We start from the raw sequence: 12735 nt of genomic DNA, 5'->3' as shown, positions 1-12735 counted from the left end.
AGACAAGAAAGGGAGAAGAGGGTAAAAAACTTATTTAAAGGGAAAATGGCAGGGAACTTACCCAACCAGGGAAAAAAATCTGGACATCCACGTTCATGAAGATATAGGTCACCCCATCATTTCAAACCCAAATGATCTTCTCTAAGATACACTATGATGAAACCGTTCAAAAATCAAAGACAAAGAGAAAATCCTAAAAGCAGCAAGAGAAACGACTGTAATCTATAAAGGAACACCCATTAAAGTATCAGTGCATTTCTCATCAGAGAGCTAGGGGAGCATGGGCTAATATATTCAAAGTGCTGGAACTAAAACAAACAAACAAAAAACTGCCAATGAAGAATACTCTATCTGGCAAAATTATCCTTCAGAAATGAAAGAAAAACAAGGAATTATCCAAACACAAGCTGAGAATTCATCACCCTTAGAACTGCCTTATTAAAAATGCTTAAGGAACACACTCTACTCAGTATCATGAAAACATATGAAAATATACAGCACACTGGTGAAAGTCAACACACAGCCACATTCAGAATACTCTAACACTGTAATACGGTGTGTTCACCACGTAATTGTGGTACGAACGTTAAAGGACAGAATACTAGTAGACTTATATCTGTGAGATGTTTTATATGAGTCCCCTGGCAACCACAAGCAAAAACCTACAGCAGATTCATGAAATATAAAGAGAACGCAACTGGAGCACACCACCAGAGAAAGGCAACAAGACAGGAAGAAACAAGGGAACTACACAACAGTCAGAGAGCAGTAAGATGGCATTAATAAGAGTTTGTTGCTGCTGCTGCTGCTGTTAAGTCGCTTCAGTCGTGTCCGACTCTGTGCAACCCCATAGATGGCAGCCCACCAGGCTCCCCCGTCCCTGGGATTCTCCAGGCAAGAACACTGGAGTGGGTTGCCATTTCCTTCTCCAATTTATGAAAGTGAAAAGTGAAAGTGAAGTTGCTCAGTTGTGTCTGACTCTTAGCGACCCCATGGACTGCAGCCCACCGGGCTCCTCCGTCCATGGGATTTTCCAGGCAAGAGTACTGGAGTGTTACCTACCAATAATTACCTTAACATGCAAACTGAATTTTCCAACCGAAAGACATGGACTGCCTGGATGGGATTTAACAAAAGCAAGACCCAACTATATGTTGCCTACAGGAGATTCACTTCAGCTTTAAGGACACACATAATCTCCAAGTGAAGGGATGGGAAAAGATACTCCAAGCAAGAGGAAACCAAGAGACCAGGAGTAGTGATACTTAAAATCAGACAAAACAGACGCCAACAATGATTAAAGACAAAGAGGGAGGTCAATTCATCACGAAGATATAACAACCATAAATATATATACGCCTCCAACCTGGGAGCACTGTTAAAGTTAAGCAAATAGGAACAGACCTGAACTGTGAATTAAGACAACAGCACAATTAATAGCAGAGAACTTCAAGACCCCACTTTCATCAGTGGATAGATCCTGCAGACAAAAAGTCAACAAGGAAACATTGGACTTGAGCCACAAAGTCAACCTAACAAATATATACAGAATAGTCCATCCAACGGTGGCAGAATAAACATTCTCAAACGCCATTGCACTTTCTTTAGGATCGATCATATTCTAGGTCACAAAACAAGTCTTCACAAATCTAAGAATACTGAAATCATAGCAAGTATCTCTTCTGACCACAATGGTTTGAAACTAGAGAGCAACAAGACAAAACCTGAAAAAATTTATAAATATTTGGAGATTAAATAATATACTCCTGAACAATTAGTCAAGAAAAAATCAAAAGAAAAAATTTAAAATTTTAATCCTGCCATTTGCAACAGTACAAATGGTATGAGGCACTACGATGGTAGTTATACTGCAGTATATTAAGTGTAATTGAACACATTGTACCTTAAATATAAACAACATTATCTGTCAATTATATCAGAGAATCTGGGGGAAAAAATCACTGAAACAGTCTTTTGGGGGTGATGAAAATGCTGTAAAATTAGACAGTGGTGGTGGTTGCATAATCTTGTGAATATACTAAAAACCAATGAACTGTACACTTTTAATATGGTGAATTTTATGGTATGTGATTTATATATCAATAAAAATAACTGGTAAAAACAATCAATGGAACAGAATAGAGTCCAGAAGTAGAGCACATTTGTATGGCTAGATGTTTCTTATATAAGTGGCAAGGCAATTCAAGAATGGACCATCTTTGCAACAGATGATGCTGAACAATGCATCCATATGCAAGAAAAATGAACTACAGCTCTTATCTCACACCATATAAATATACTTAAACTCAAAATGTATCCAACTGCAAGAGCTAAAATTCTAGAAGAAAATCTGTTATTAGGAAACAAGAAGAACAAATAACTTAGATAAGCTGGACTTCATCAAAATCAGAAGACTCTGCCCTCAAAATGCATCCGGGATTACATGAAAAGGCAAACAGAGTGGGAGAAATTGTTTGGAAAACAAAAATTATATATCGGATAAATGACCTGTGTCCAGAATATAGAGACAACTCTTAGAACTCAAGAAGAAAGCAAAAGAAGCCAATTAAAAATGGGCAACAGATTCAAACAGATACTATACCAATGATATATGAATCTCAAGTAAGCACCCAAAAAGATGCTCAACATCATTAGTCACTAGGGAAATGAAAATGAAAACCACAATGAGATACTATCATACACCCACCAGAATGAGCAAAATTGAAATTACTGCTAATATCAAGTCGTGGTGGCAAAGATGTAGGGTAACTGGAACTCTTGTCCCTTGCTTCTGGGAATGCAAAATGGTGCAGTAACTTTGGGAAGAATCTTCATAGTTAAACATATATTCACCATATAACCGAGCAGTCTCACTCTTGGGAATACTCCCACCATAAAAGATTTCATACATCTATATAAAGATCGGCGCATGAGTGTTTATGGCAGCTCTATTCATAATAGGCAATAGCTAGAAACAACCCAAATGCCCATCAACTTGCATATCCATAAACAAACTGAGGGATACAGACTGAACAATACAACTAAATCTCAAACGCATGTGCTGAGTGAAAGCAGCCAGGCACAAAAGGCGATGTGCCGTAAGAGTCCAAAGACGTCTGAAAATGGCGCACCAAAGTGCCAGGAAGCGGAGCAGACTCTGCTGAGGGCAGGGCTCGGGGAGAAGCCCGACAGAGGAGCACGGGGGCACCTTCTGGGTTGAAGGAAATGGTCCCGCGTCTGATTATGGTGGCAATTCTGGGGGTGCGTACATTTGTCACAACTCACTGAATATTTTTAAAAAATTCACTGAACTTTAATTATTCAATGGGTATATTTCTTCACACCCAAATCAGTAAAGCCTATTTATTTTTTGAAAGGCCTATCAAACATCAGCATTTGAACAAAGCCCTTTTACCCATCATGATTTTACTTGCTTCTTGTAAAACATTCGTACCCTGTGAATTATAGGCCTTGTCTTCTTTGCCCAAGTGACTTGCCCATTCCTCTCCACTCCAATTTGAACGAAGATGGCTGAGAAGCCTTTCTCTGTTAGCTTCTGCCCAGGGGAGCTCCACGCAAGCCCGTTTGCAGAGGCAGCACAGACTGCCCCGGGTCAAGTCCCAGCCTAGACAGGATGGCTGTGTGGCATGCATGAAACCCCCTGGTCAGCCAGGCCCCCAGAAGACGGAGTCCCCAGGGCAGCAAGCACCTGCGAGGCCCGTCTGCACTGTTCCCCACATGACCCTCCCAGGTAAGGACCCACAGCCACTTCACCTGCCAGCGACCCCTGACCCCGCCGGATCGCTTCGGCTTGCCTGCCCGTTTGGTTTGGTTTGGTCTGTCACAGGCATTTCATTTCTTCGCAGAATAGACCTCTGTTTTGCTAGACTCTTGTCCAAGTTTTCTGTTTATGTCTAAGTGTGTTCCTGGGACACAGTGTCCTCAGTACAACTGAGTTATTTTCTAAAGAAGCAGGACATGTGATCGAGCAAGACTGATGTGTATCTGGAGAAATCTCTGCTGTCTAGAACATCGCCCACGGCCCAGGCTGCACCCTCCCCCGTCTCCTCCAGGGCTGGGGGTCGGGGGGTGGGGGGCATTTCATCACAAGCACAGGCCCTCAGACTCCATCAGCCATGACCTGTCTCAAGTACCCAGTCCCAGGAAGCAGGCCCCTCTTTCCGCCCTGACTTTGGACTCTGCTCAGCAGTGAGCTCTTGGCTACACTCACCTCTGTCTCATTATACATTAATGTTTCTGGGACACTTTCACCTCTCGGGTTTGGTATTTCTAGTTAAAGTTCTGATATTAACCCACCGTTACTTATCTAAACCTCCTTGAACTCACCATTAATTATTAATATCTAAGCTTTCTTGGACTCTGTTTTATTACTTTTTGTTTTCTCATATAAGCAAAATTTCCATAATATAGTCACACACTGCCCCTGTGAGATGCTTATTCCTGATGGTTATTAAGAGGTTAGACCTACCTCTTGCCTTGTTACTCCCATTTCTGACCCAGTTTAGAGCTTGTCTTGCCACTGAGGGCTCTTCTGAGACACGAGGCCTCTCTTCCCTGGTGATAGAAACACCTAAACTATGTGATTTCGAAACGATCTCCAAGTGGTCCTCCTTTGCTCTCTTCAACAGCCTGTTACTTAGAAGAACTCCGCCGCTCTGCTGCCGAGCTTGCTCTCCACACCCCCACCCGGGCCCCGGGTGGCGGGAGGGCTGCCAGTGGGGCACCTGGCTTCGGGATCAGGCTGGCCTGGGCACTGATGCTGGCACGCGACGGGACAGCTGAGCCTCAGTGTCCTCCTCCGTCAGATGCTCAGTCGTGCCTCCCAGAGGCGGGTGGGCACCCCTGAGACGGCACAGGTGAAGCGCCCACACGGAGCCTTCCAAGGGCAGGGACTTAACAAACAGGAGTCTGTCTTAGTCTGCTCTGAGAAAATTACCATGAACAGGCTGACTGATAAACCGCATTTATTCCTCACAGTTCAGGAGGGTAAGAAGTCTGAGCTCAAGGCACCAGCAGACTCAGTGCTGAGTGAAGGCCCACCTTCTGGTTCACAGAGGGCATCGCGCTGTGTCCTCGCCCAGCGGAAGGGGCAGGGAACTCTCTGGGGTCCCTTTATAAGGGCACTAATCCCACCCATGAGGGCTCCAACCTCATGACCTAATCACCTCCCAAAGGCCCGACACCCAAATACAATCACGCTGGAGGTCAGGATTTCAACATATGAGTCTTGGTGGGAGGACACAAACATCGAGACCACGGACAGTAGAGTTACTCTGAATGACACAAACAACAAAGAATGCTATTAATTCTACTCAAAAGATCACCCTCCAGAATCTCCCTGCCCTGAGAAGACAGCGGAAACAAGGCTCGCGGGCTGGGGCGTCTTCTAGGCTACACTTGGCTGCAGGGTTCTAAAGGACTGTGTCCAGGGCCACCCCTGGGGGACTGCACTCAGCCTCGCTGGGAGCAAACTCCCATCCTGCCTAAATCACAGGCTCAGCCACGAGGTCAAATGACCAGAGGTACACGGAAGCGCTGTTTAATTTTTTCATGACGTCAGAAGCCCCTGCCCACCGACTCTAGACATTCTATACAACAAAGTTCAGGGAGGGTAACACGTCGATTTCCAGCCTCATATACACACTTTAGTTCTGCATAAACACCACCCTCTCCAAAGGGAGGGTTGTGTAACCGACAACCACAACCAGCGCTTAGACAGCACTCACTAGGAACCAGGTACACCTCCAAGAGCTTCGTATGTCTTAACCGATTTAATCCTCATAGCAACCTTTGAAGCAGGCACCTTCATTTCCATCTTACCTATGAGAAAACTGAGACAAGAGTGTAGGTAGAAAGTTCTGGACTTGCCCAAAGCCAAACAGCCAGTAGGTGTGGACTGGCTGCCTCCAGAGTTCAGTGCATTTATCCCCTGCCCCAGCCCACTCTGAAAACACAGGGCAAGGTCAAAGGGTTCCTCATCCTGAATCATAAGCAGTTTATCCAATCATACTTGGACAGATTACCTTTACATCCATTACAGGCTGAATGAACTGTGTCCCTCCAAACTCACATGCTGAAGTCAGGCTGTGACTGCCCCAGCGATGGGGTCTTTCAAGAGGTGAATATGTTAGCGTGGGTGACTGGGGACATTACTGCAACAGGACTGAGGCCTTAAAAGACCTGGCTGCCCACGGGCACTGGCCCAGAGGAGAGGCCACGTGAGCACACAGGGAGAAATTTTTTTCCTTCCGGTTACTTCATTTTTACTGTTTCTCCTGTTTAGCAAACACATCAAGGTGTACACAGATTTATTTCACACTAATACATGTATCTGGAAATTTCTGTCGAATAAACAGGAGATTCTTTTCAAATAGCCACCTCCTGGCTTCACGGCCAGCTCAGAGCCAAGGAGAGCAAACCATGGCGTAGCCAACCGGCCCTCGAGCCTGGGGAGGAGCCGCACCTGGATGTCGGGCCTGCGGCCTCCAGAACCAAGAGGGATGAGCTCCAGGGTCCGAGCCCCACGTCCGGGTGTCTCTGCCCCTGAGCAGCCTCAGGCACCCACCCCTCCATCCTCCATGCGGAGAGCCCCCTCCATCAGCCTCCACCCAGCGCCCCGGCTGGGGGGCTGCCCCGACTGCTCCCCCGGGGGTACCCTGGCCCCTCGCCCTGGCCCGGCTTGAGCTGGAGCCCCCGCTCGCCTCTCCGCACCATCTCTTCTCCCAACTCTCCCTCATCAGCATCAGACTCCCCAGGCTGCCTGCATGGTGCCCTTTTCCTGTGGCCTCTGCCCGTACCCGCCTCGAACAGTTACATCCCCAGCCAGCCTCTCCCTGCAGATCCTCTCGCCCACCACCCTCACCCCCGAGCCACACTGAGCTCCTGAGGCCGAGCGTGACGCCCATGTCCTGTCCAGCTGTCGGGCAGCCCAGCCACGCTCCCTCCCTCCCATGACTGTGGCCTGAGCCCCACCAACTTAGCCCCTGCCCCCAGCCCTGCCCAGAGCCTTTCAGTGACAACCTCTGACAATTACCCAGGACCCCACACTGACACCTTCCCCCCAAATCCGACCCACCCTGCACTCCCCAGCTTGGTCCTGCTCTGTCCCAAAGCCTCCTCAGTCCCTCGCATCTGAGCGTTCCACCCCACCTTCCAGTTATTCCCTCCTGCCAACCCTCTGAAGGGCAGAGACCCACTGGACTTGTTCCCCTGGAACAAAACCTGTGTGGAGAATGTGAATGGGCTCATTCATCTGGTCCTGGGAATGCTCCTTTAGCCAACTGTCTCTATTTTGACCACAAAGAAATAAACTACAACAAAGCAGCTTCCCAGTAAATATTTGGTTGAAATATTAGCATAACATCCTCCAGGTTCATCCATGCTGCTGTGAATGGCAGGCCTGCCTTCTTTATGGCTGAGTAAATTTACATACATGTGTGTGTATAATCCCATGTATATAATGAAATACTGTACACATGCATATACAGATACACACATTTTCTTCACCCAGTCACCCGCTGGTAGACACTTAGATTGCTTCCACACCCTGCCTTTTGTGAATAAGGTCTTTCAGTCTATATTGATGCTGTTGAACAATCCCTAACTTATGGATTAAAGAGGATTCATCATGTTCTGTATACTGTAAAAACCGCAAAGGAAAGCTGATTTTCCCAAGACTTTCTAGCAAAGATGTTCTCTTAGACTTCATCTATATGCAAAGTTTAATTAACAAGAAAAGCAAATTTTCCAAACACCAACATATGTGCAAATATACATCTTTTCTTAGAAAAATGTTGTAAGTCCAAGTCATACAAAAAGGAAAAAAAAAATACATAAAAACAAAGATAACACCGAATCAAACATATCTCAGGCTGACTATAAGGTGGCCCTTTTCAAATCTAGTGCTTATTAGTCCTCTGGATTTCCCTAGTATTTTGTGTAGCTATGAGACCGTTCCCTAAACAATACTTCTGCATGTACATTTTCTTTTTAATCTTTATTTTTGGCTCTGGGTCTCCGTTGCTGCGTGGGCTCCTCTCTGGTTGTGGAGCACAGGCTCTTGGGCATCGGGCTGTGCAACTGTGGGCGTGGGCTCAGGAGCTGCAGCTCCCGGGCTCTAGTGCACAGGCTCAGTAGTTGCGGCGCTTGGGCTTAGCTGCTCTGCACCATGTGGGAGCTTCCTGGACCAGGGATTGAACCCACGTTCCCTGCGTTGGCAGCCAGATTCTTTACCACTGAGCCACCAGGGAAGCTCTGAATATACACTTTCCTAAGTAAACAGTTTATGTTTACTCTCTTGTGATTCCAGGCCGGCCTATGTGTAAATACGAAGCAACAAAACCAACCACTTTAACGCTGTGGGAGAGCTTACACTTTCTCCTCTCGACACCTGGTGTCACCAGCATAACACAGCGCAGGGCCGTGCGTGCTCTGTGCCGGGTATGCCCCCGGCGGCCGCGGCCAGGCCCTCGCGGGCAGGGAGCCCAGCTGGGTGTGCCCCCGGCGGCTGCGGCCAGGCCCTCGCGGGCAGGGAGCCCAGCTGGGTGTGCCCCCGGCGGCTGCGGCCAGGCCCTCGCGGGCAGGGAGCCCAGCCGGGTGTGCCCACAGCGGCCGCAGCCAGGCCCTCACGGGCCGGAAGCGCAGCCGGGTGTGCCCACGGCGGCCGCGGCCAGGCCCTCACGGGCCGGAAGCGCAGCCGGGTGTGCCCACGGCGGCCGCGGCCAGGCCCTCACGGGCCGGAAGCGCAGCCGGGTGTGCCCACGGCGGCCGCGGCCAGGCCCTCGCGGGCCGGAAGCGCAGCCGGGTGTGCCCACGGCGGCCGCGGCCAGGCCCTCGCGGGCCGGAAGCGCAGCCGGGTGTGCCCACGGCGGCCGCGGCCAGGCCCTCACGGGCCGGAAGCGCAGCCGGGTGTGCCCACGGCGGCCGCGGCCAGGCCCTCGCGGGCAGGGAGCCCAGCTGCCCAGCTCACAGCTTCAGCCAGCACCCAGGGAGCTGCAGTCTCAGGAATCACACAGGTTTAAAGGATGGTTTTTCACATTTGCTTTTTAATTTTGAACATAGTGATGCAAGGAAAAGGCTGGAGCGACATAAACCTGAAATACTCTTTCTCTGGATGTAACAGTTCACGAGTGATGGCCTGTCATCAACCCCCTCAATCTTCTGGCCCTGTAGTCCCCCGTCTCCTCCCCAAATTCAGTTAATTTTTAGACTGGCTTGCGGATAACGTGACCTGCAACTAAATATCCAAGATCTGTGAATACATCATTCTTTCACGTAATTTATGTTCAGGTCAGACTTCAAAGGGGGTAGATTTCAAGAAGGAGAAACACAATCCTTCCGACATCATGAGTAAAGGACGTAGTGCGGACCCATGAGAGGACGCGTAATAATTGTGGAGCCTGGTTCAGATGCCTGGCCACCGAATAATGTGTCTCACTACGGAAAGTCCAGGCACAGTGGCACTTGTAAGATGAGACTGAAAAGTTAAAGCCCCGGTACTTCGCGACTTGAAAACCTGTGTTAAAACAAGGTAACTGCCTAGTAGCCCTCATGTGTTTCCTGGTACAAAGGGGTCCCGCAAAGCCCTCTCTGCAGAAGCTGGTTTCTCATGACCGAAATCCAGGAACAGATCTGCTGACCGGTCAGCAGTAAGAAAGCACGGGTAGTTTTGTACACGGTCCACATCTCATCGGAAGACTCTGAAGACGATGCTGCTTGGCGGCTGCACACGAGTCACTTGGGTAGCACTCAAACCACCTGGTCCTTCCCATCTCTTCTCCTTCCCCTGACTGCTTGTTAACAAGGCCTCCCCCTTCCTCCCGCACTTGGTCACATCTTGGATGAACACCCCCAAGTGGTCTGCGCTCCCGAGTCCCAGCCTGGTGCTCCGGTGGGCAGCCTCTCAGATGGCCCCCATGATCCTGCCCCTCGGGTGAAGGTTGGGTCCAGGGATTCGCTTCAAACAGAACACAGAGGAACTGATGGGCTGTCACCTCCAAGGCTGGGTTATAACAAGACCCTGGCTCCATCTGAGCCCCTTGCTCTCTGGAAAGCCAGTGACAAGCCTAAGTCAGGAGATACCCATGCGGAGAGGAACTGAGGTCTCCCAAGAGAGACAGAGAGGACCCAAGGCCTGCGGGCTGTCACGTGGGTGAACTCAGATCCCCCCAAGTCAGCCTGGAGCAACCACAGTCCTGCCAGCCCGAGCTACAGCCACCCGGCAGAGTGGCCCCCCGAGTCTCACCCTCACCCCCCAAACTGTGGGTGGGTATATGTTGTTTGCAGCCACTAAGGCCGGGGTAACACACTCAGAGGGTTCACAGCAGTCAGCCACTGTCCAGCCCCACCTCTCTCTGCCTCACACTGCCCTGGGGGTTCAAACTGGCCCCAGCTCTAGGTTTTTAAATCCCAAGGAGAGTCATGCTAGGTGCACAGGAACCCTCAGAGAAGATGACAGAGCACAGCCCCAGGACCACAGGAGAAGCGGTTACTCCTGTCAGCGGGGGAGCAGGCCGCAGACTGAAGGACATGTGCTTTTGCACTGGACGTGTTTCACTTCCTCATCAGATGAAACCCTGATGCCTTCAGCCGTGTGACTTTGCTCAAGGTGTTTCATCCCTCTGAACCACAGTTACATCACGTAAAAAACGGGGCTAATAATGCCCACCTCCAAGACCGATGTATGGGGATTATAGGAGACAATGTATTCAGTACATCAAAATTCTGGCACGCGGTGATTTTAGTAAGTATCAGTCCCCTTCTGAGAGAGGATAAATCAAAGAATTATCATAAGGACTAAGCAACAGAATGTATCACAGATATGTAAGTACTTGGCACAGAGCTTGTGTCCAATAGATGTTAGCTCCTTTTTAACTCATCCATAAAAAAAGTCATATCCTAGTCATCTAGCCTGGTTGAATGGTGTCCTTTATGGTGAAGTTTAACCTTTTACACACAGAAAAAAAACTGAATAAATACGGCCTCTCTGCATCAGTAATATATGCATTATATAATTATGAAATAATATTATAATAGGTAAGAAGTGGAATCCCCCCAAGTGTCCATCAATGGACGAACAAACAAAATGTGGTCTCTATACATGATCATCAGCCCTGAAGAGGAAAGAACTCCAGGCACACACTACAACATGGATGAACCTGAGGACAATGTGCTAAGTGAAATAAGTCAATCACAAAAAGACAAAGACTGTTACGGTTCCACTTATAGGAGGGACCCAGAGTCATCAAATTCAGAGAGACAGGAAGTAGAATGATGGTTGCCAAGGGCTGCAGAGAGAAAGAAACAGGGACTTGTTGACCGGGTAAGAGTTTCAGTTCTGCGGGATGAAAGAGTTCTGGAGATCTGTGTGCAACATTATAAACACACTGAACTGCACACTTAACAATGGTTAGGATAGTAAATCTTACGTTTTTTAAAAACCACTTTTAAATTTAAGAAAACTAACTTTTAAATGATGCAACTTGTATCAATTATGCTTTCATAATAACACACAGTCCCCATGTTGATTCATTATGGACTATGCTACAAACAGGTCTATGCAGTTCCTGGCCCTGAATCAAATCTGTGTTAAGCTTCAACAGTTGCTCTGGAGTCTGCTTTCCTGAGTAAATATCTGGGATTTTTTAGGGTTAAGCTAATAAGGGAAGAAGTGGAACCTGATACATTTCACTAATATTTGTTGTTACCATTGGAGAATTTTAAGATGTTAAAACAGGAAGAAATTACATTTTCAAGTGGAAGAAAGTGAAATCTAGACTTAAATCAAACTACATTATTTGCCTGAGGTCATAATTACAGGTAGTAATTATGAGAAAAGCTGGAAAGAGAAACCATTTCCTGGCTCCCTCTACAATCCTCTTCTATGACCAATGGACTTGTGCCCTCCAGAACTCCTCTGAACCACAGTTTAATACGCCGCCACCAGGGGGCAGCAGGTGCATGAGTCCGGTGTTCTAAACCTTGGATTTAAAGCCCCAATAAAATCCAACCCCCTCCAAAACATACATATATCTAAGACTTTATTAATACCAATGAGCATAAAGTTTAAAGGATATCCATAATAACTCTTAAAACAAAGACTTGGGTCCAATGGAGGTAACATCCTTACTAATCCTTCAGTATTTTTGATGTACTCCAATCTAACTGATGTAATGAAGGTCAATCAGTACCTTAGTTTTAAACCAAAAAATGACTTAACCACAGAAATCCATTTCTTTTCATTTTGCAATGAATTTTCCTGGTACTTGGCCTCCGAGGCTTCAGACCACAGCAACGTGACACCCTTCCGGCCATCTGTCCTCTATCTCCCTTCCTTGGTCAGACGCATTTTTCTTTCTGATGCCCTATGTCACAAAGGAAGGTCTGTCAACAGGTCTGACCCTCCAGCAACTTTCAAGAAGCAAAAGCAGAGAGAGTCTGGTCACAAAGTAAGACCTACATGGACACAATTCTTCCAATTACATGACAGTAAGGTCCACTCTTTTTAAATGACAGGCTCTAAAATCACTGCAGATGGTGACTGCAGCCACGAAATTAAAAGACGCTTACTCCTTGGAAGGAAAGTTATGACCAACCTAGATAGCATATTAAAAAGCAGAGACATTACTTTGCCAACAAAGGTCCATCTAGGCAAGGCTATGGTTTTTCCAGTGGTCATGTATGGATGTGAGAGTTGGACTGTGAAGAAAGCTGAGC

The 12735-nt window shown here is 47.6% G+C and overlaps 1 protein-coding gene across 16 annotated transcripts in view; it reads right to left on the bottom strand.

The window, feature by feature from the left end:
* Positions 1–12735, bottom strand: part of GGACT (gamma-glutamylamine cyclotransferase) — a 48278-nt gene that overhangs the window by 23720 nt on the left and 11823 nt on the right. For 2 of the 16 annotated variants that reach the window (XM_025262621.3, XM_025262630.3), the window contains exon 1: positions 6045–6071. The exons of 11 other annotated variants lie outside the window; for them this stretch is intronic. In XM_025262621.3, coding sequence (XP_025118406.2) covers positions 6045–6056 — 12 coding nt within the window. In that variant the 5' untranslated portion in view covers positions 6057–6071. Of the gene's footprint in view, positions 1–61; positions 113–5841; positions 5935–6044; positions 6072–12735 lie in introns of those variants that run through there. 3 more of the 16 variants (XM_044927098.2, XM_044927099.2, XM_025262627.3) reach the window with 2 other exon arrangements.

Source organism: Bubalus bubalis, chromosome 13, assembly GCF_019923935.1.
Source record: "Bubalus bubalis isolate 160015118507 breed Murrah chromosome 13, NDDB_SH_1, whole genome shotgun sequence".
Lineage (NCBI taxonomy): Eukaryota > Metazoa > Chordata > Mammalia > Artiodactyla > Bovidae > Bubalus > Bubalus bubalis.
The sequence above is the reverse complement of the archived record's forward strand: the minus strand, read 5'-3'. Positions and strand labels throughout refer to the sequence as shown.